This window comes from Chelon labrosus (genome assembly GCF_963514085.1).
Source record: "Chelon labrosus genome assembly, chromosome: 5".
NCBI lineage: Eukaryota > Metazoa > Chordata > Actinopteri > Mugiliformes > Mugilidae > Chelon > Chelon labrosus.
Genome location: NC_140341.1, coordinates 29,249,266 through 29,271,435, shown reverse-complemented (window position 1 = coordinate 29,271,435; position 22,170 = coordinate 29,249,266). Strand labels below are relative to the sequence as shown.

General features: G+C 45.7%; 3 protein-coding genes across 7 annotated transcripts in view; all 3 read left to right on the top strand.

Annotated features, from left to right (window-relative positions):
• Positions 1-22,170, top strand: part of LOC311488196 (collagen alpha-3(VI) chain-like) — a 93,660-nt gene that overhangs the window by 49,314 nt on the left and 22,176 nt on the right. The window lies entirely within an intron of this gene.
• LOC311488721 (collagen alpha-3(VI) chain-like) lies at positions 3,351-4,898 on the top strand (the record flags this gene model as incomplete). The annotated part of the gene is made up of 2 exons (XM_084545572.1): positions 3,351-3,975; positions 4,264-4,898. 2 exons carry the CDS (start codon positions 3,351-3,353, stop codon positions 4,896-4,898), a joined length of 1,260 nt encoding a protein of 419 aa, XP_084401698.1.
• On the top strand, positions 5,063-13,453 carry LOC311488720 (collagen alpha-3(VI) chain-like; the record flags this gene model as incomplete). Its single annotated transcript, XM_084545571.1, has 10 exons — positions 5,063-5,687; positions 5,976-6,569; positions 6,800-7,399; positions 7,688-8,281; positions 8,512-9,111; positions 9,395-9,988; positions 10,219-10,818; positions 11,107-11,700; positions 11,931-12,530; positions 12,819-13,453. 10 exons carry the CDS (start codon positions 5,063-5,065, stop codon positions 13,451-13,453), a joined length of 6,036 nt encoding a protein of 2,011 aa, XP_084401697.1.

Sequence of the window (22,170 nt, the reverse complement as noted above, 5' to 3'; positions counted from 1 at the left end):
TGATGGTAGTAGAACTGGATTCCCAGCTATGAGAGACTTTGTTCAAACCGTAGTGGAGACACTGAGTGTGGATGACAACAGAGACCGTGTCTCAGTGGTTCAGTACAGCAGAGATCCAGCTGTCCAATTCTATTTGAACACATATGCCACAAAAGGCGAGATCCTTGACACTGTCAGAGGTTTGAGGCACAAAGGCGGAAGACCTCTCAACACTGGAGCAGCTCTCCAGTACTTGAGGGATAATGTTTTCACGGCCTCTGCTGGAAGCAGGCGTCTGGAAGGAGTTCCACAGATCCTAATATTGCTAAGTGGTGGACGATCTTTTGACAGTGTTGACGCACCAGCCTCTGCTCTCAAACAGCTGGGTGTCTTGACTTTTGCAATTGGAACCAGAGGCTCTGATATCAGAGAACTGCAGAAGATATCCCATGACCCCAGTAATGCTCTGTCTGTGTCTGAATTCACTGAGCTTCCTGGTGTCCAACAGCAACTTATGTCCTCCGTGGAAAATGTGGTTATTGACGTGACCCCGGAATCACCAACTGTACTTGGTATGTTATCAAGCACGTCTTTTTGCTGACTACCTTCTTTGTTCCACCAACATTCAGAGGGTGGAATAAGAAAAAAAAGAAATAAAGGAACATGATTTGCTCTATGTGTGCATTTCCAGAAAGTTGGTAGTGTACTTTCCCTCTGTTTAAAACACAAGTAGGAAGGTCCATGTGCTTTGAACCAAAAAAAAAAAAAGAAAAAAAGAAAAAACGGACCGGTTGATGATTTGCCCATGACTGTACTTTTAGCAGAGGTTTTGACTTTTTTGTCTTCCTGTCTTTTCTCAGTTGACACTGCCAAAAAGGATATTGTATTCCTCCTGGATGGTTCTGATAGCACTAGGAATAGCTTCCCTGCCATGCGCGAGTTTGTTAAGACAGTGGTGGATAAACTCAGTGTGGGAGAAAACAACGACCGAGTCTCTGTGGTCCAGTACAGCAGAGAAGCAGAGGTCAACTTCTATCTGAACTCACATAACACGAAAGAGGATGTTGCGGATTCGGTCAGAGGGCTTAGACACAAAGGAGGAAGACCCCTCAACACTGGGGCTGCCCTCCAATACGTCAGAGACAACGTCTTTACAAACTCCTCCGGAAGTCGGCGCTTTCAAGGTGTTCCACAGATGTTGATCCTGCTGACTGGGGGAAGATCTTTTGACAATGTAGACACCCCAGCCTCTGCTCTCAAACAGCAGGGCATCTTTGTGATTGGCATTGGAACAAGGAACTCTGACAGTAGAGAGCTGCAGAAGATATCATATGAGCCGAGTTATGCTCTATCAGTGTCTGAGTTCACTGACCTCCCAGGTGTCCAAGAACAGCTTTCCTCAGTAATGAGCACAGTGCTAGTCAGGGCCACGCCAATGACACCAACAGTGACTGGTAAGAAAGTAATCTATGTTTACCTTTCAAGCTCAGGGTAGGACACAGCTTGACCTGTATTAATGTGTGATTTACTGAGTCTACGTCAGCCAGTGCAGTTTGAAGAACCAATTATGGCAGCCTAATCATTGCGAGTTGTAAAAGTTATGGTTAGCTTTCATTGTCTGACTTTGCCACAGGAAAGACTGGATGACTGTGCCTAAACATGTCCCAAATCTTATCTTTCCTAGTAGGGAGACAACCACCAGGAAGGGATTATGTGTTCTTGCTGGATGGATCTGATGGTAGTAGAACTGGATTCCCAGCTATGAGAGACTTTGTTCAAACCGTAGTGGAGACACTGAGTGTGGATGACAACAGAGACCGTGTCTCAGTGGTTCAGTACAGCAGAGATCCAGCTGTCCAATTCTATTTGAACACATATGCCACAAAAGGCGAGATCCTTGACACTGTCAGAGGTTTGAGGCACAAAGGCGGAAGACCCCTCAACACTGGAGCAGCTCTCCAGTACTTGAGGGATAATGTTTTCACGGCCTCTGCTGGAAGCAGGCGTCTGGAAGGAGTTCCACAGATCCTAATATTGCTAAGTGGTGGACGATCTTTTGACAGTGTTGACGCACCAGCCTCTGCTCTCAAACAGCTGGGTGTCTTGACTTTTGCAATTGGAACCAGAGGCTCTGATATCAGAGAACTGCAGAAGATATCCCATGACCCCAGTAATGCTCTGTCTGTGTCTGAATTCACTGAGCTTCCTGGTGTCCAACAGCAACTTATGTCCTCCGTGGAAAATGTGGTTATTGACGTGACCCCGGAATCACCAACTGTACTTGGTATGTTATCAAGCACGTCTTTTTGCTGACTACCTTCTTTGTTCCACCAACATTCAGAGGGTGGAATAAGAAAAAAAAGAAATAAAGGAACATGATTTGCTCTATGTGTGCATTTCCAGAAAGTTGGTAGTGTACTTTCCCTCTGTTTAAAACACAAGTAGGAAGGTCCATGTGCTTTGAACCAAAAAAAAAAAAAGAAAAAAAGAAAAAACGGACCGGTTGATGATTTGCCCATGACTGTACTTTTAGCAGAGGTTTTGACTTTTTTGTCTTCCTGTCTTTTCTCAGTTGACACTGCCAAAAAGGATATTGTATTCCTCCTGGATGGTTCTGATAGCACTAGGAATAGCTTCCCTGCCATGCGCGAGTTTGTTAAGACAGTGGTGGATAAACTCAGTGTGGGAGAAAACAACGACCGAGTCTCTGTGGTCCAGTACAGCAGAGAAGCAGAGGTCAACTTCTATCTGAACTCACATAACACGAAAGAGGATGTTGCGGATTCGGTCAGAGGGCTTAGACACAAAGGAGGAAGACCCCTCAACACTGGGGCTGCCCTCCAATACGTCAGAGACAACGTCTTTACAAACTCCTCCGGAAGTCGGCGCTTTCAAGGTGTTCCACAGATGTTGATCCTGCTGACTGGGGGAAGATCTTTTGACAATGTAGACACCCCAGCCTCTGCTCTCAAACAGCAGGGCATCTTTGTGATTGGCATTGGAACAAGGAACTCTGACAGTAGAGAGCTGCAGAAGATATCATATGAGCCGAGTTATGCTCTATCAGTGTCTGAGTTCACTGACCTCCCAGGTGTCCAAGAACAGCTTTCCTCAGTAATGAGCACAGTGCTAGTCAGGGCCACGCCAATGACACCAACAGTGACTGGTAAGAAAGTAATCTATGTTTACCTTTCAAGCTCAGGGTAGGACACAGCTTGACCTGTATTAATGTGTGATTTACTGAGTCTACGTCAGCCAGTGCAGTTTGAAGAACCAATTATGGCAGCCTAATCATTGCGAGTTGTAAAAGTTATGGTTAGCTTTCATTGTCTGACTTTGCCACAGGAAAGACTGGATGACTGTGCCTAAACATGTCCCAAATCTTATCTTTCCTAGTAGGGAGACAACCACCAGGAAGGGATTATGTGTTCTTGCTGGATGGATCTGATGGTAGTAGAACTGGATTCCCAGCTATGAGAGACTTTGTTCAAACCGTAGTGGAGACACTGAGTGTGGATGACAACAGAGACCGTGTCTCAGTGGTTCAGTACAGCAGAGATCCAGCTGTCCAATTCTATTTGAACACATATGCCACAAAAGGCGAGATCCTTGACACTGTCAGAGGTTTGAGGCACAAAGGCGGAAGACCCCTCAACACTGGAGCAGCTCTCCAGTACTTGAGGGATAATGTTTTCACGGCCTCTGCTGGAAGCAGGCGTCTGGAAGGAGTTCCACAGATCCTAATATTGCTAAGTGGTGGACGATCTTTTGACAGTGTTGACGCACCAGCCTCTGCTCTCAAACAGCTGGGTGTCTTGACTTTTGCAATTGGAACCAGAGGCTCTGATATCAGAGAACTGCAGAAGATATCCCATGACCCCAGTAATGCTCTGTCTGTGTCTGAATTCACTGAGCTTCCTGGTGTCCAACAGCAACTTATGTCCTCCGTGGAAAATGTGGTTATTGACGTGACCCCGGAATCACCAACTGTACTTGGTATGTTATCAAGCACGTCTTTTTGCTGACTACCTTCTTTGTTCCACCAACATTCAGAGGGTGGAATAAGAAAAAAAAGAAATAAAGGAACATGATTTGCTCTATGTGTGCATTTCCAGAAAGTTGGTAGTGTACTTTCCCTCTGTTTAAAACACAAGTAGGAAGGTCCATGTGCTTTGAACCAAAAAAAAAAAAAGAAAAAAAGAAAAAACGGACCGGTTGATGATTTGCCCATGACTGTACTTTTAGCAGAGGTTTTGACTTTTTTGTCTTCCTGTCTTTTCTCAGTTGACACTGCCAAAAAGGATATTGTATTCCTCCTGGATGGTTCTGATAGCACTAGGAATAGCTTCCCTGCCATGCGCGAGTTTGTTAAGACAGTGGTGGATAAACTCAGTGTGGGAGAAAACAACGACCGAGTCTCTGTGGTCCAGTACAGCAGAGAAGCAGAGGTCAACTTCTATCTGAACTCACATAACACGAAAGAGGATGTTGCGGATTCGGTCAGAGGGCTTAGACACAAAGGAGGAAGACCCCTCAACACTGGGGCTGCCCTCCAATACGTCAGAGACAACGTCTTTACAAACTCCTCCGGAAGTCGGCGCTTTCAAGGTGTTCCACAGATGTTGATCCTGCTGACTGGGGGAAGATCTTTTGACAATGTAGACACCCCAGCCTCTGCTCTCAAACAGCAGGGCATCTTTGTGATTGGCATTGGAACAAGGAACTCTGACAGTAGAGAGCTGCAGAAGATATCATATGAGCCGAGTTATGCTCTATCAGTGTCTGAGTTCACTGACCTCCCAGGTGTCCAAGAACAGCTTTCCTCAGTAATGAGCACAGTGCTAGTCAGGGCCACGCCAATGACACCAACAGTGACTGGTAAGAAAGTAATCTATGTTTACCTTTCAAGCTCAGGGTAGGACACAGCTTGACCTGTATTAATGTGTGATTTACTGAGTCTACGTCAGCCAGTGCAGTTTGAAGAACCAATTATGGCAGCCTAATCATTGCGAGTTGTAAAAGTTATGGTTAGCTTTCATTGTCTGACTTTGCCACAGGAAAGACTGGATGACTGTGCCTAAACATGTCCCAAATCTTATCTTTCCTAGTAGGGAGACAACCACCAGGAAGGGATTATGTGTTCTTGCTGGATGGATCTGATGGTAGTAGAACTGGATTCCCAGCTATGAGAGACTTTGTTCAAACCGTAGTGGAGACACTGAGTGTGGATGACAACAGAGACCGTGTCTCAGTGGTTCAGTACAGCAGAGATCCAGCTGTCCAATTCTATTTGAACACATATGCCACAAAAGGCGAGATCCTTGACACTGTCAGAGGTTTGAGGCACAAAGGCGGAAGACCCCTCAACACTGGAGCAGCTCTCCAGTACTTGAGGGATAATGTTTTCACGGCCTCTGCTGGAAGCAGGCGTCTGGAAGGAGTTCCACAGATCCTAATATTGCTAAGTGGTGGACGATCTTTTGACAGTGTTGACGCACCAGCCTCTGCTCTCAAACAGCTGGGTGTCTTGACTTTTGCAATTGGAACCAGAGGCTCTGATATCAGAGAACTGCAGAAGATATCCCATGACCCCAGTAATGCTCTGTCTGTGTCTGAATTCACTGAGCTTCCTGGTGTCCAACAGCAACTTATGTCCTCCGTGGAAAATGTGGTTATTGACGTGACCCCGGAATCACCAACTGTACTTGGTATGTTATCAAGCACGTCTTTTTGCTGACTACCTTCTTTGTTCCACCAACATTCAGAGGGTGGAATAAGAAAAAAAAGAAATAAAGGAACATGATTTGCTCTATGTGTGCATTTCCAGAAAGTTGGTAGTGTACTTTCCCTCTGTTTAAAACACAAGTAGGAAGGTCCATGTGCTTTGAACCAAAAAAAAAAAAAGAAAAAAAGAAAAAACGGACCGGTTGATGATTTGCCCATGACTGTACTTTTAGCAGAGGTTTTGACTTTTTTGTCTTCCTGTCTTTTCTCAGTTGACACTGCCAAAAAGGATATTGTATTCCTCCTGGATGGTTCTGATAGCACTAGGAATAGCTTCCCTGCCATGCGCGAGTTTGTTAAGACAGTGGTGGATAAACTCAGTGTGGGAGAAAACAACGACCGAGTCTCTGTGGTCCAGTACAGCAGAGAAGCAGAGGTCAACTTCTATCTGAACTCACATAACACGAAAGAGGATGTTGCGGATTCGGTCAGAGGGCTTAGACACAAAGGAGGAAGACCCCTCAACACTGGGGCTGCCCTCCAATACGTCAGAGACAACGTCTTTACAAACTCCTCCGGAAGTCGGCGCTTTCAAGGTGTTCCACAGATGTTGATCCTGCTGACTGGGGGAAGATCTTTTGACAATGTAGACACCCCAGCCTCTGCTCTCAAACAGCAGGGCATCTTTGTGATTGGCATTGGAACAAGGAACTCTGACAGTAGAGAGCTGCAGAAGATATCATATGAGCCGAGTTATGCTCTATCAGTGTCTGAGTTCACTGACCTCCCAGGTGTCCAAGAACAGCTTTCCTCAGTAATGAGCACAGTGCTAGTCAGGGCCACGCCAATGACACCAACAGTGACTGGTAAGAAAGTAATCTATGTTTACCTTTCAAGCTCAGGGTAGGACACAGCTTGACCTGTATTAATGTGTGATTTACTGAGTCTACGTCAGCCAGTGCAGTTTGAAGAACCAATTATGGCAGCCTAATCATTGCGAGTTGTAAAAGTTATGGTTAGCTTTCATTGTCTGACTTTGCCACAGGAAAGACTGGATGACTGTGCCTAAACATGTCCCAAATCTTATCTTTCCTAGTAGGGAGACAACCACCAGGAAGGGATTATGTGTTCTTGCTGGATGGATCTGATGGTAGTAGAACTGGATTCCCAGCTATGAGAGACTTTGTTCAAACCGTAGTGGAGACACTGAGTGTGGATGACAACAGAGACCGTGTCTCAGTGGTTCAGTACAGCAGAGATCCAGCTGTCCAATTCTATTTGAACACATATGCCACAAAAGGCGAGATCCTTGACACTGTCAGAGGTTTGAGGCACAAAGGCGGAAGACCCCTCAACACTGGAGCAGCTCTCCAGTACTTGAGGGATAATGTTTTCACGGCCTCTGCTGGAAGCAGGCGTCTGGAAGGAGTTCCACAGATCCTAATATTGCTAAGTGGTGGACGATCTTTTGACAGTGTTGACGCACCAGCCTCTGCTCTCAAACAGCTGGGTGTCTTGACTTTTGCAATTGGAACCAGAGGCTCTGATATCAGAGAACTGCAGAAGATATCCCATGACCCCAGTAATGCTCTGTCTGTGTCTGAATTCACTGAGCTTCCTGGTGTCCAACAGCAACTTATGTCCTCCGTGGAAAATGTGGTTATTGACGTGACCCCGGAATCACCAACTGTACTTGGTATGTTATCAAGCACGTCTTTTTGCTGACTACCTTCTTTGTTCCACCAACATTCAGAGGGTGGAATAAGAAAAAAAAGAAATAAAGGAACATGATTTGCTCTATGTGTGCATTTCCAGAAAGTTGGTAGTGTACTTTCCCTCTGTTTAAAACACAAGTAGGAAGGTCCATGTGCTTTGAACCAAAAAAAAAAAAAGAAAAAAAGAAAAAACGGACCGGTTGATGATTTGCCCATGACTGTACTTTTAGCAGAGGTTTTGACTTTTTTGTCTTCCTGTCTTTTCTCAGTTGACACTGCCAAAAAGGATATTGTATTCCTCCTGGATGGTTCTGATAGCACTAGGAATAGCTTCCCTGCCATGCGCGAGTTTGTTAAGACAGTGGTGGATAAACTCAGTGTGGGAGAAAACAACGACCGAGTCTCTGTGGTCCAGTACAGCAGAGAAGCAGAGGTCAACTTCTATCTGAACTCACATAACACGAAAGAGGATGTTGCGGATTCGGTCAGAGGGCTTAGACACAAAGGAGGAAGACCCCTCAACACTGGGGCTGCCCTCCAATACGTCAGAGACAACGTCTTTACAAACTCCTCCGGAAGTCGGCGCTTTCAAGGTGTTCCACAGATGTTGATCCTGCTGACTGGGGGAAGATCTTTTGACAATGTAGACACCCCAGCCTCTGCTCTCAAACAGCAGGGCATCTTTGTGATTGGCATTGGAACAAGGAACTCTGACAGTAGAGAGCTGCAGAAGATATCATATGAGCCGAGTTATGCTCTATCAGTGTCTGAGTTCACTGACCTCCCAGGTGTCCAAGAACAGCTTTCCTCAGTAATGAGCACAGTGCTAGTCAGGGCCACGCCAATGACACCAACAGTGACTGGTAAGAAAGTAATCTATGTTTACCTTTCAAGCTCAGGGTAGGACACAGCTTGACCTGTATTAATGTGTGATTTACTGAGTCTACGTCAGCCAGTGCAGTTTGAAGAACCAATTATGGCAGCCTTATCATTGCGAGTTGTAAAAGTTATGGTTAGCTTTCATTGTCTGACTTTGCCACAGGAAAGACTGGATGACTGTGCCTAAACATGTCCCAAATCTTATCTTTCCTAGTAGGGAGACAACCACCAGGAAGGGATTATGTGTTCTTGCTGGATGGATCTGATGGTAGTAGAACTGGATTCCCAGCTATGAGAGACTTTGTTCAAACCGTAGTGGAGACACTGAGTGTGGATGACAACAGAGACCGTGTCTCAGTGGTTCAGTACAGCAGAGATCCAGCTGTCCAATTCTATTTGAACACATATGCCACAAAAGGCGAGATCCTTGACACTGTCAGAGGTTTGAGGCACAAAGGCGGAAGACCCCTCAACACTGGAGCAGCTCTCCAGTACTTGAGGGATAATGTTTTCACGGCCTCTGCTGGAAGCAGGCGTCTGGAAGGAGTTCCACAGATCCTAATATTGCTAAGTGGTGGACGATCTTTTGACAGTGTTGACGCACCAGCCTCTGCTCTCAAACAGCTGGGTGTCTTGACTTTTGCAATTGGAACCAGAGGCTCTGATATCAGAGAACTGCAGAAGATATCCCATGACCCCAGTAATGCTCTGTCTGTGTCTGAATTCACTGAGCTTCCTGGTGTCCAACAGCAACTTATGTCCTCCGTGGAAAATGTGGTTATTGACGTGACCCCGGAATCACCAACTGTACTTGGTATGTTATCAAGCACGTCTTTTTGCTGACTACCTTCTTTGTTCCACCAACATTCAGAGGGTGGAATAAGAAAAAAAAGAAATAAAGGAACATGATTTGCTCTATGTGTGCATTTCCAGAAAGTTGGTAGTGTACTTTCCCTCTGTTTAAAACACAAGTAGGAAGGTCCATGTGCTTTGAACCAAAAAAAAAAAACCCCAAAAAAGCAGACCGGTTGATGATTTGCCCATGACTGTACTTTTAGCAGAGGTTTTGACTTTTTTGTCTTCCTGTCTTTTCTCAGTTGACACTGCCAAAAAGGATATTGTATTCCTCCTGGATGGTTCTGATAGCACTAGGAATAGCTTCCCTGCCATGCGCGAGTTTGTTAAGACAGTGGTGGATAAACTCAGTGTGGGAGAAAACAACGACCGAGTCTCTGTGGTCCAGTACAGCAGAGAAGCAGAGGTCAACTTCTATCTGAACTCACATAACACGAAAGAGGATGTTGCGGATTCGGTCAGAGGGCTTAGGCACAAAGGAGGAAGACCCCTCAACACTGGGGCTGCCCTCCAATACGTCAGAGACAACGTCTTTACAAACTCCTCCGGAAGTCGGCGCTTTCAAGGTGTTCCACAGATGTTGATCCTGCTGACTGGGGGAAGATCTTTTGACAATGTAGACACCCCAGCCTCTGCTCTCAAACAGCAGGGCATCTTTGTGATTGGCATTGGAACAAGGAACTCTGACAGTAGAGAGCTGCAGAAGATATCATATGAGCCGAGTTATGCTCTATCAGTGTCTGAGTTCACTGACCTCCCAGGTGTCCAAGAACAGCTTTCCTCAGTAATGAGCACAGTGCTAGTCAGGGCCACGCCAATGACACCAACAGTGACTGGTAAGAAAGTAATCTATGTTTACCTTTCAAGCTCAGGGTAGGACACAGCTTGACCTGTATTAATGTGTGATTTACTGAGTCTACGTCAGCCAGTGCAGTTTGAAGAACCAATTATGGCAGCCTAATCATTGCGAGTTGTAAAAGTTATGGTTAGCTTTCATTGTCTGACTTTGCCACAGGAAAGACTGGATGACTGTGCCTAAACATGTCCCAAATCTTATCTTTCCTAGTAGGGAGACAACCACCAGGAAGGGATTATGTGTTCTTGCTGGATGGATCTGATGGTAGTAGAACTGGATTCCCAGCTATGAGAGACTTTGTTCAAACCGTAGTGGAGACACTGAGTGTGGATGACAACAGAGACCGTGTCTCAGTGGTTCAGTACAGCAGAGATCCAGCTGTCCAATTCTATTTGAACACATATGCCACAAAAGGCGAGATCCTTGACACTGTCAGAGGTTTGAGGCACAAAGGCGGAAGACCCCTCAACACTGGAGCAGCTCTCCAGTACTTGAGGGATAATGTTTTCACGGCCTCTGCTGGAAGCAGGCGTCTGGAAGGAGTTCCACAGATCCTAATATTGCTAAGTGGTGGACGATCTTTTGACAGTGTTGACGCACCAGCCTCTGCTCTCAAACAGCTGGGTGTCTTGACTTTTGCAATTGGAACCAGAGGCTCTGATATCAGAGAACTGCAGAAGATATCCCATGACCCCAGTAATGCTCTGTCTGTGTCTGAATTCACTGAGCTTCCTGGTGTCCAACAGCAACTTATGTCCTCCGTGGAAAATGTGGTTATTGACGTGACCCCGGAATCACCAACTGTACTTGGTATGTTATCAAGCACGTCTTTTTGCTGACTACCTTCTTTGTTCCACCAACATTCAGAGGGTGGAATAAGAAAAAAAAGAAATAAAGGAACATGATTTGCTCTATGTGTGCATTTCCAGAAAGTTGGTAGTGTACTTTCCCTCTGTTTAAAACACAAGTAGGAAGGTCCATGTGCTTTGAACCAAAAAAAAAAAAAGAAAAAAAGAAAAAACGGACCGGTTGATGATTTGCCCATGACTGTACTTTTAGCAGAGGTTTTGACTTTTTTGTCTTCCTGTCTTTTCTCAGTTGACACTGCCAAAAAGGATATTGTATTCCTCCTGGATGGTTCTGATAGCACTAGGAATAGCTTCCCTGCCATGCGCGAGTTTGTTAAGACAGTGGTGGATAAACTCAGTGTGGGAGAAAACAACGACCGAGTCTCTGTGGTCCAGTACAGCAGAGAAGCAGAGGTCAACTTCTATCTGAACTCACATAACACGAAAGAGGATGTTGCGGATTCGGTCAGAGGGCTTAGGCACAAAGGAGGAAGACCCCTCAACACTGGGGCTGCCCTCCAATACGTCAGAGACAACGTCTTTACAAACTCCTCCGGAAGTCGGCGCTTTCAAGGTGTTCCACAGATGTTGATCCTGCTGACTGGGGGAAGATCTTTTGACAATGTAGACACCCCAGCCTCTGCTCTCAAACAGCAGGGCATCTTTGTGATTGGCATTGGAACAAGGAACTCTGACAGTAGAGAGCTGCAGAAGATATCATATGAGCCGAGTTATGCTCTATCAGTGTCTGAGTTCACTGACCTCCCAGGTGTCCAAGAACAGCTTTCCTCAGTAATGAGCACAGTGCTAGTCAGGGCCACGCCAATGACACCAACAGTGACTGGTAAGAAAGTAATCTATATTTACCTTTCAAGCTCAGGGTAGGACACAGCTTGACCTGTATTAATGTGTGATTTACTGAGTCTACGTCAGCCAGTGCAGTTTGAAGAACCAATTATGGCAGCCTTATCATTGCGAGTTGTAAAAGTTATGGTTAGCTTTCATTGTCTGACTTTGCCACAGGAAAGACTGGATGACTGTGCCTAAACATGTCCCAAATCTTATCTTTCCTAGTAGGGAGACAACCACCAGGAAGGGATTATGTGTTCTTGCTGGATGGATCTGATGGTAGTAGAACTGGATTCCCAGCTATGAGAGACTTTGTTCAAACCGTAGTGGAGACACTGAGTGTGGATGACAACAGAGACCGTGTCTCAGTGGTTCAGTACAGCAGAGATCCAGCTGTCCAATTCTATTTGAACACATATGCCACAAAAGGCGAGATCCTTGACACTGTCAGAGGTTTGAGGCACAAAGGCGGAAGACCCCTCAACACTGGAGCAGCTCTCCAGTACTTGAGGGATAATGTTTTCACGGCCTCTGCTGGAAGCAGGCGTCTGGAAGGAGTTCCACAGATCCTAATATTGCTAAGTGGTGGACGATCTTTTGACAGTGTTGACGCACCAGCCTCTGCTCTCAAACAGCTGGGTGTCTTGACTTTTGCAATTGGAACCAGAGGCTCTGATATCAGAGAACTGCAGAAGATATCCCATGACCCCAGTAATGCTCTGTCTGTGTCTGAATTCACTGAGCTTCCTGGTGTCCAACAGCAACTTATGTCCTCCGTGGAAAATGTGGTTATTGACGTGACCCCGGAATCACCAACTGTACTTGGTATGTTATCAAGCACGTCTTTTTGCTGACTACCTTCTTTGTTCCACCAACATTCAGAGGGTGGAATAAGAAAAAAAAGAAATAAAGGAACATGATTTGCTCTATGTGTGCATTTCCAGAAAGTTGGTAGTGTACTTTCCCTCTGTTTAAAACACAAGTAGGAAGGTCCATGTGCTTTGAACCAAAAAAAAAAAAAGAAAAAAAGAAAAAACGGACCGGTTGATGATTTGCCCATGACTGTACTTTTAGCAGAGGTTTTGACTTTTTTGTCTTCCTGTCTTTTCTCAGTTGACACTGCCAAAAAGGATATTGTATTCCTCCTGGATGGTTCTGATAGCACTAGGAATAGCTTCCCTGCCATGCGCGAGTTTGTTAAGACAGTGGTGGATAAACTCAGTGTGGGAGAAAACAACGACCGAGTCTCTGTGGTCCAGTACAGCAGAGAAGCAGAGGTCAACTTCTATCTGAACTCACATAACACGAAAGAGGATGTTGCGGATTCGGTCAGAGGGCTTAGGCACAAAGGAGGAAGACCCCTCAACACTGGGGCTGCCCTCCAATACGTCAGAGACAACGTCTTTACAAACTCCTCCGGAAGTCGGCGCTTTCAAGGTGTTCCACAGATGTTGATCCTGCTGACTGGGGGAAGATCTTTTGACAATGTAGACACCCCAGCCTCTGCTCTCAAACAGCAGGGCATCTTTGTGATTGGCATTGGAACAAGGAACTCTGACAGTAGAGAGCTGCAGAAGATATCATATGAGCCGAGTTATGCTCTATCAGTGTCTGAGTTCACTGACCTCCCAGGTGTCCAAGAACAGCTTTCCTCAGTAATGAGCACAGTGCTAGTCAGGGCCACGCCAATGACACCAACAGTGACTGGTAAGAAAGTAATCTATGTTTACCTTTCAAGCTCAGGGTAGGACACAGCTTGACCTGTATTAATGTGTGATTTACTGAGTCTACGTCAGCCAGTGCAGTTTGAAGAACCAATTATGGCAGCCTAATCATTGCGAGTTGTAAAAGTTATGGTTAGCTTTCATTGTCTGACTTTGCCACAGGAAAGACTGGATGACTGTGCCTAAACATGTCCCAAATCTTATCTTTCCTAGTAGGGAGACAACCACCAGGAAGGGATTATGTGTTCTTGCTGGATGGATCTGATGGTAGTAGAACTGGATTCCCAGCTATGAGAGACTTTGTTCAAACCGTAGTGGAGACACTGAGTGTGGATGACAACAGAGACCGTGTCTCAGTGGTTCAGTACAGCAGAGATCCAGCTGTCCAATTCTATTTGAACACATATGCCACAAAAGGCGAGATCCTTGACACTGTCAGAGGTTTGAGGCACAAAGGCGGAAGACCCCTCAACACTGGAGCAGCTCTCCAGTACTTGAGGGATAATGTTTTCACGGCCTCTGCTGGAAGCAGGCGTCTGGAAGGAGTTCCACAGATCCTAATATTGCTAAGTGGTGGACGATCTTTTGACAGTGTTGACGCACCAGCCTCTGCTCTCAAACAGCTGGGTGTCTTGACTTTTGCAATTGGAACCAGAGGCTCTGATATCAGAGAACTGCAGAAGATATCCCATGACCCCAGTAATGCTCTGTCTGTGTCTGAATTCACTGAGCTTCCTGGTGTCCAACAGCAACTTATGTCCTCCGTGGAAAATGTGGTTATTGACGTGACCCCGGAATCACCAACTGTACTTGGTATGTTATCAAGCACGTCTTTTTGCTGACTACCTTCTTTGTTCCACCAACATTCAGAGGGTGGAATAAGAAAAAAAAGAAATAAAGGAACATGATTTGCTCTATGTGTGCATTTCCAGAAAGTTGGTAGTGTACTTTCCCTCTGTTTAAAACACAAGTAGGAAGGTCCATGTGCTTTGAACCAAAAAAAAAAAAAGAAAAAAAGAAAAAACGGACCGGTTGATGATTTGCCCATGACTGTACTTTTAGCAGAGGTTTTGACTTTTTTGTCTTCCTGTCTTTTCTCAGTTGACACTGCCAAAAAGGATATTGTATTCCTCCTGGATGGTTCTGATAGCACTAGGAATAGCTTCCCTGCCATGCGCGAGTTTGTTAAGACAGTGGTGGATAAACTCAGTGTGGGAGAAAACAACGACCGAGTCTCTGTGGTCCAGTACAGCAGAGAAGCAGAGGTCAACTTCTATCTGAACTCACATAACACGAAAGAGGATGTTGCGGATTCGGTCAGAGGGCTTAGACACAAAGGAGGAAGACCCCTCAACACTGGGGCTGCCCTCCAATACGTCAGAGACAACGTCTTTACAAACTCCTCCGGAAGTCGGCGCTTTCAAGGTGTTCCACAGATGTTGATCCTGCTGACTGGGGGAAGATCTTTTGACAATGTAGACACCCCAGCCTCTGCTCTCAAACAGCAGGGCATCTTTGTGATTGGCATTGGAACAAGGAACTCTGACAGTAGAGAGCTGCAGAAGATATCATATGAGCCGAGTTATGCTCTATCAGTGTCTGAGTTCACTGACCTCCCAGGTGTCCAAGAACAGCTTTCCTCAGTAATGAGCACAGTGCTAGTCAGGGCCACGCCAATGACACCAACAGTGACTGGTAAGAAAGTAATCTATATTTACCTTTCAAGCTCAGGGTAGGACACAGCTTGACCTGTATTAATGTGTGATTTACTGAGTCTACGTCAGCCAGTGCAGTTTGAAGAACCAATTATGGCAGCCTTATCATTGCGAGTTGTAAAAGTTATGGTTAGCTTTCATTGTCTGACTTTGCCACAGGAAAGACTGGATGACTGTGCCTAAACATGTCCCAAATCTTATCTTTCCTAGTAGGGAGACAACCACCAGGAAGGGATTATGTGTTCTTGCTGGATGGATCTGATGGTAGTAGAACTGGATTCCCAGCTATGAGAGACTTTGTTCAAACCGTAGTGGAGACACTGAGTGTGGATGACAACAGAGACCGTGTCTCAGTGGTTCAGTACAGCAGAGATCCAGCTGTCCAATTCTATTTGAACACATATGCCACAAAAGGCGAGATCCTTGACACTGTCAGAGGTTTGAGGCACAAAGGCGGAAGACCCCTCAACACTGGAGCAGCTCTCCAGTACTTGAGGGATAATGTTTTCACGGCCTCTGCTGGAAGCAGGCGTCTGGAAGGAGTTCCACAGATCCTAATATTGCTAAGTGGTGGACGATCTTTTGACAGTGTTGACGCACCAGCCTCTGCTCTCAAACAGCTGGGTGTCTTGACTTTTGCAATTGGAACCAGAGGCTCTGATATCAGAGAACTGCAGAAGATATCCCATGACCCCAGTAATGCTCTGTCTGTGTCTGAATTCACTGAGCTTCCTGGTGTCCAACAGCAACTTATGTCCTCCGTGGAAAATGTGGTTATTGACGTGACCCCGGAATCACCAACTGTACTTGGTATGTTATCAAGCACGTCTTTTTGCTGACTACCTTCTTTGTTCCACCAACATTCAGAGGGTGGAATAAGAAAAAAAAGAAATAAAGGAACATGATTTGCTCTATGTGTGCATTTCCAGAAAGTTGGTAGTGTACTTTCCCTCTGTTTAAAACACAAGTAGGAAGGTCCATGTGCTTTGAACCAAAAAAAAAAAAAGAAAAAAAGAAAAAACGGACCGGTTGATGATTTGCCCATGACTGTACTTTTAGCAGAGGTTTTGACTTTTTTGTCTTCCTGTCTTTTCTCAGTTGACACTGCCAAAAAGGATATTGTATTCCTCCTGGATGGTTCTGATAGCACTAGGAATAGCTTCCCTGCCATGCGCGAGTTTGTTAAGACAGTGGTGGATAAACTCAGTGTGGGAGAAAACAACGACCGAGTCTCTGTGGTCCAGTACAGCAGAGAAGCAGAGGTCAACTTCTATCTGAACTCACATAACACGAAAGAGGATGTTGCGGATTCGGTCAGAGGGCTTAGGCACAAAGGAGGAAGACCCCTCAACACTGGGGCTGCCCTCCAATACGTCAGAGACAACGTCTTTACAAACTCCTCCGGAAGTCGGCGCTTTCAAGGTGTTCCACAGATGTTGATCCTGCTGACTGGGGGAAGATCTTTTGACAATGTAGACACCCCAGCCTCTGCTCTCAAACAGCAGGGCATCTTTGTGATTGGCATTGGAACAAGGAACTCTGACAGTAGAGAGCTGCAGAAGATATCATATGAGCCGAGTTATGCTCTATCAGTGTCTGAGTTCACTGACCTCCCAGGTGTCCAAGAACAGCTTTCCTCAGTAATGAGCACAGTGCTAGTCAGGGCCACGCCAATGACACCAACAGTGACTGGTAAGAAAGTAATCTATATTTACCTTTCAAGCTCAGGGTAGGACACAGCTTGACCTGTATTAATGTGTGATTTACTGAGTCTACGTCAGCCAGTGCAGTTTGAAGAACCAATTATGGCAGCCTTATCATTGCGAGTTGTAAAAGTTATGGTTAGCTTTCATTGTCTGACTTTGCCACAGGAAAGACTGGATGACTGTGCCTAAACATGTCCCAAATCTTATCTTTCCTAGTAGGGAGACAACCACCAGGAAGGGATTATGTGTTCTTGCTGGATGGATCTGATGGTAGTAGAACTGGATTCCCAGCTATGAGAGACTTTGTTCAAACCGTAGTGGAGACACTGAGTGTGGATGACAACAGAGACCGTGTCTCAGTGGTTCAGTACAGCAGAGATCCAGCTGTCCAATTCTATTTGAACACATATGCCACAAAAGGCGAGATCCTTGACACTGTCAGAGGTTTGAGGCACAAAGGCGGAAGACCCCTCAACACTGGAGCAGCTCTCCAGTACTTGAGGGATAATGTTTTCACGGCCTCGGCTGGAAGCAGGCGTCTGGAAGGAGTTCCACAGATCCTAATATTGCTAAGTGGTGGACGATCTTTTGACAGTGTTGACGCACCAGCCTCTGCTCTCAAACAGCTGGGTGTCTTGACTTTTGCAATTGGAACCAGAGGCTCTGATATCAGAGAACTGCAGAAGATATCCCATGACCCCAGTAATGCTCTGTCTGTGTCTGAATTCACTGAGCTTCCTGGTGTCCAACAGCAACTTATGTCCTCCGTGGAAAATGTGGTTATTGACGTGACCCCGGAATCACCAACTGTACTTGGTATGTTATCAAGCACGTCTTTTTGCTGACTACCTTCTTTGTTCCACCAACATTCAGAGGGTGGAATAAGAAAAAAAAGAAATAAAGGAACATGATTTGCTCTATGTGTGCATTTCCAGAAAGTTGGTAGTGTACTTTCCCTCTGTTTAAAACACAAGTAGGAAGGTCCATGTGCTTTGAACCAAAAAAAAAAAAAGAAAAAAAGAAAAAACGGACCGGTTGATGATTTGCCCATGACTGTACTTTTAGCAGAGGTTTTGACTTTTTTGTCTTCCTGTCTTTTCTCAGTTGACACTGCCAAAAAGGATATTGTATTCCTCCTGGATGGTTCTGATAGCACTAGGAATAGCTTCCCTGCCATGCGCGAGTTTGTTAAGACAGTGGTGGATAAACTCAGTGTGGGAGAAAACAACGACCGAGTCTCTGTGGTCCAGTACAGCAGAGAAGCAGAGGTCAACTTCTATCTGAACTCACATAACACGAAAGAGGATGTTGCGGATTCGGTCAGAGGGCTTAGGCACAAAGGAGGAAGACCCCTCAACACTGGGGCTGCCCTCCAATACGTCAGAGACAACGTCTTTACAAACTCCTCCGGAAGTCGGCGCTTTCAAGGTGTTCCACAGATGTTGATCCTGCTGACTGGGGGAAGATCTTTTGACAATGTAGACACCCCAGCCTCTGCTCTCAAACAGCAGGGCATCTTTGTGATTGGCATTGGAACAAGGAACTCTGACAGTAGAGAGCTGCAGAAGATATCATATGAGCCGAGTTATGCTCTATCAGTGTCTGAGTTCACTGACCTCCCAGGTGTCCAAGAACAGCTTTCCTCAGTAATGAGCACAGTGCTAGTCAGGGCCACGCCAATGACACCAACAGTGACTGGTAAGAAAGTAATCTATATTTACCTTTCAAGCTCAGGGTAGGACACAGCTTGACCTGTATTAATGTGTGATTTACTGAGTCTACGTCAGCCAGTGCAGTTTGAAGAACCAATTATGGCAGCCTTATCATTGCGAGTTGTAAAAGTTATGGTTAGCTTTCATTGTCTGACTTTGCCACAGGAAAGACTGGATGACTGTGCCTAAACATGTCCCAAATCTTATCTTTCCTAGTAGGGAGACAACCACCAGGAAGGGATTATGTGTTCTTGCTGGATGGATCTGATGGTAGTAGAACTGGATTCCCAGCTATGAGAGACTTTGTTCAAACCGTAGTGGAGACACTGAGTGTGGATGACAACAGAGACCGTGTCTCAGTGGTTCAGTACAGCAGAGATCCAGCTGTCCAATTCTATTTGAACACATATGCCACAAAAGGCGAGATCCTTGACACTGTCAGAGGTTTGAGGCACAAAGGCGGAAGACCCCTCAACACTGGAGCAGCTCTCCAGTACTTGAGGGATAATGTTTTCACGGCCTCTGCTGGAAGCAGGCGTCTGGAAGGAGTTCCACAGATCCTAATATTGCTAAGTGGTGGACGATCTTTTGACAGTGTTGACGCACCAGCCTCTGCTCTCAAACAGCTGGGTGTCTTGACTTTTGCAATTGGAACCAGAGGCTCTGATATCAGAGAACTGCAGAAGATATCCCATGACCCCAGTAATGCTCTGTCTGTGTCTGAATTCACTGAGCTTCCTGGTGTCCAACAGCAACTTATGTCCTCCGTGGAAAATGTGGTTATTGACGTGACCCCGGAATCACCAACTGTACTTGGTATGTTATCAAGCACGTCTTTTTGCTGACTACCTTCTTTGTTCCACCAACATTCAGAGGGTGGAATAAGAAAAAAAAGAAATAAAGGAACATGATTTGCTCTATGTGTGCATTTCCAGAAAGTTGGTAGTGTACTTTCCCTCTGTTTAAAACACAAGTAGGAAGGTCCATGTGCTTTTAATCAAAAAAACAAAACAAAAAGCAGACCGGTTGATGATTTGCCCATGACTGTACTTTTAGCAGAGGTTTTGACTTTTTTGTCTTCCTGTCTTTTCTCAGTTGACACTGCCAAAAAGGATATTGTATTCCTCCTGGATGGTTCTGATAGCACTAGGAATAGCTTCCCTGCCATGCGCGAGTTTGTTAAGACAGTGGTGGATAAACTCAATGTGGGAGAAAACAACGACCGAGTCTCTGTGGTCCAGTACAGCAGAGAAGCAGAGGTCAACTTCTATCTGAACTCACATAACACGAAAGAGGATGTTGCGGATTCGGTCAGAGGGCTTAGGCACAAAGGAGGAAGACCCCTCAACACTGGGGCTGCCCTCCAATACGTCAGAGACAACGTCTTTACAAACTCCTCCGGAAGTCGGCGCTTTCAAGGTGTTCCACAGATGTTGATCCTGCTGACTGGGGGAAGATCTTTTGACAATGTAGACACCCCAGCCTCTGCTCTCAAACAGCAGGGCATCTTTGTGATTGGCATTGGAACAAGGAACTCTGACAGTAGAGAGCTGCAGAAGATATCATATGAGCCGAGTTATGCTCTATCAGTGTCTGAGTTCACTGACCTCCCAGGTGTCCAAGAACAGCTTTCCTCAGTAATGAGCACAGTGCTAGTCAGGGCCACGCCAATGACACCAACAGTGACTGGTAAGAAAGTAATCTATATTTACCTTTCAAGCTCAGGGTAGGACACAGCTTGACCTGTATTAATGTGTGATTTACTGAGTCTACGTCAGCCAGTGCAGTTTGAAGAACCAATTATGGCAGCCTAATCATTGCGAGTTGTAAAAGTTATGGTTAGCTTTCATTGTCTGACTTTGCCACAGGAAAGACTGGATGACTGTGCCTAAACATGTCCCAAATCTTATCTTTCCTAGTAGGGAGACAACCACCAGGAAGGGATTATGTGTTCTTGCTGGATGGATCTGATGGTAGTAGAACTGGATTCCCAGCTATGAGAGACTTTGTTCAAACCGTAGTGGAGACACTGAGTGTGGATGACAACAGAGACCGTGTCTCAGTGGTTCAGTACAGCAGAGATCCAGCTGTCCAATTCTATTTGAACACATATGCCACAAAAGGCGAGATCCTTGACACTGTCAGAGGTTTGAGGCACAAAGGCGGAAGACCCCTCAACACTGGAGCAGCTCTCCAGTACTTGAGGGATAATGTTTTCACGGCCTCTGCTGGAAGCAGGCGTCTGGAAGGAGTTCCACAGATCCTAATATTGCTAAGTGGTGGACGATCTTTTGACAGTGTTGACGCACCAGCCTCTGCTCTCAAACAGCTGGGTGTCTTGACTTTTGCAATTGGAACCAGAGGCTCTGATATCAGAGAACTGCAGAAGATATCCCATGACCCCAGTAATGCTCTGTCTGTGTCTGAATTCACTGAGCTTCCTGGTGTCCAACAGCAACTTATGTCCTCCGTGGAAAATGTGGTTATTGACGTGACCCCGGAATCACCAACTGTACTTGGTATGTTATCAAGCACGTCTTTTTGCTGACTACCTTCTTTGTTCCACCAACATTCAGAGGGTGGAATAAGAAAAAAAAGAAATAAAGGAACATGATTTGCTCTATGTGTGCATTTCCAGAAAGTTGGTAGTGTACTTTCCCTCTGTTTAAAACACAAGTAGGAAGGTCCATGTGCTTTGAACCAAAAAAAAAAAAAGAAAAAAAGAAAAAACGGACCGGTTGATGATTTGCCCATGACTGTACTTTTAGCAGAGGTTTTGACTTTTTTGTCTTCCTGTCTTTTCTCAGTTGACACTGCCAAAAAGGATATTGTATTCCTCCTGGATGGTTCTGATAGCACTAGGAATAGCTTCCCTGCCATGCGCGAGTTTGTTAAGACAGTGGTGGATAAACTCAGTGTGGGAGAAAACAACGACCGAGTCTCTGTGGTCCAGTACAGCAGAGAAGCAGAGGTCAACTTCTATCTGAACTCACATAACACGAAAGAGGATGTTGCGGATTCGGTCAGAGGGCTTAGGCACAAAGGAGGAAGACCCCTCAACACTGGGGCTGCCCTCCAATACGTCAGAGACAACGTCTTTACAAACTCCTCCGGAAGTCGGCGCTTTCAAGGTGTTCCACAGATGTTGATCCTGCTGACTGGGGGAAGATCTTTTGACAATGTAGACACCCCAGCCTCTGCTCTCAAACAGCAGGGCATCTTTGTGATTGGCATTGGAACAAGGAACTCTGACAGTAGAGAGCTGCAGAAGATATCATATGAGCCGAGTTATGCTCTATCAGTGTCTGAGTTCACTGACCTCCCAGGTGTCCAAGAACAGCTTTCCTCAGTAATGAGCACAGTGCTAGTCAGGGCCACGCCAATGACACCAACAGTGACTGGTAAGAAAGTAATCTATGTTTACCTTTCAAGCTCAGGGTAGGACACAGCTTGACCTGTATTAATGTGTGATTTACTGAGTCTACGTCAGCCAGTGCAGTTTGAAGAACCAATTATGGCAGCCTTATCATTGCGAGTTGTAAAAGTTATGGTTAGCTTTCATTGTCTGACTTTGCCACAGGAAAGACTGGATGACTGTGCCTAAACAT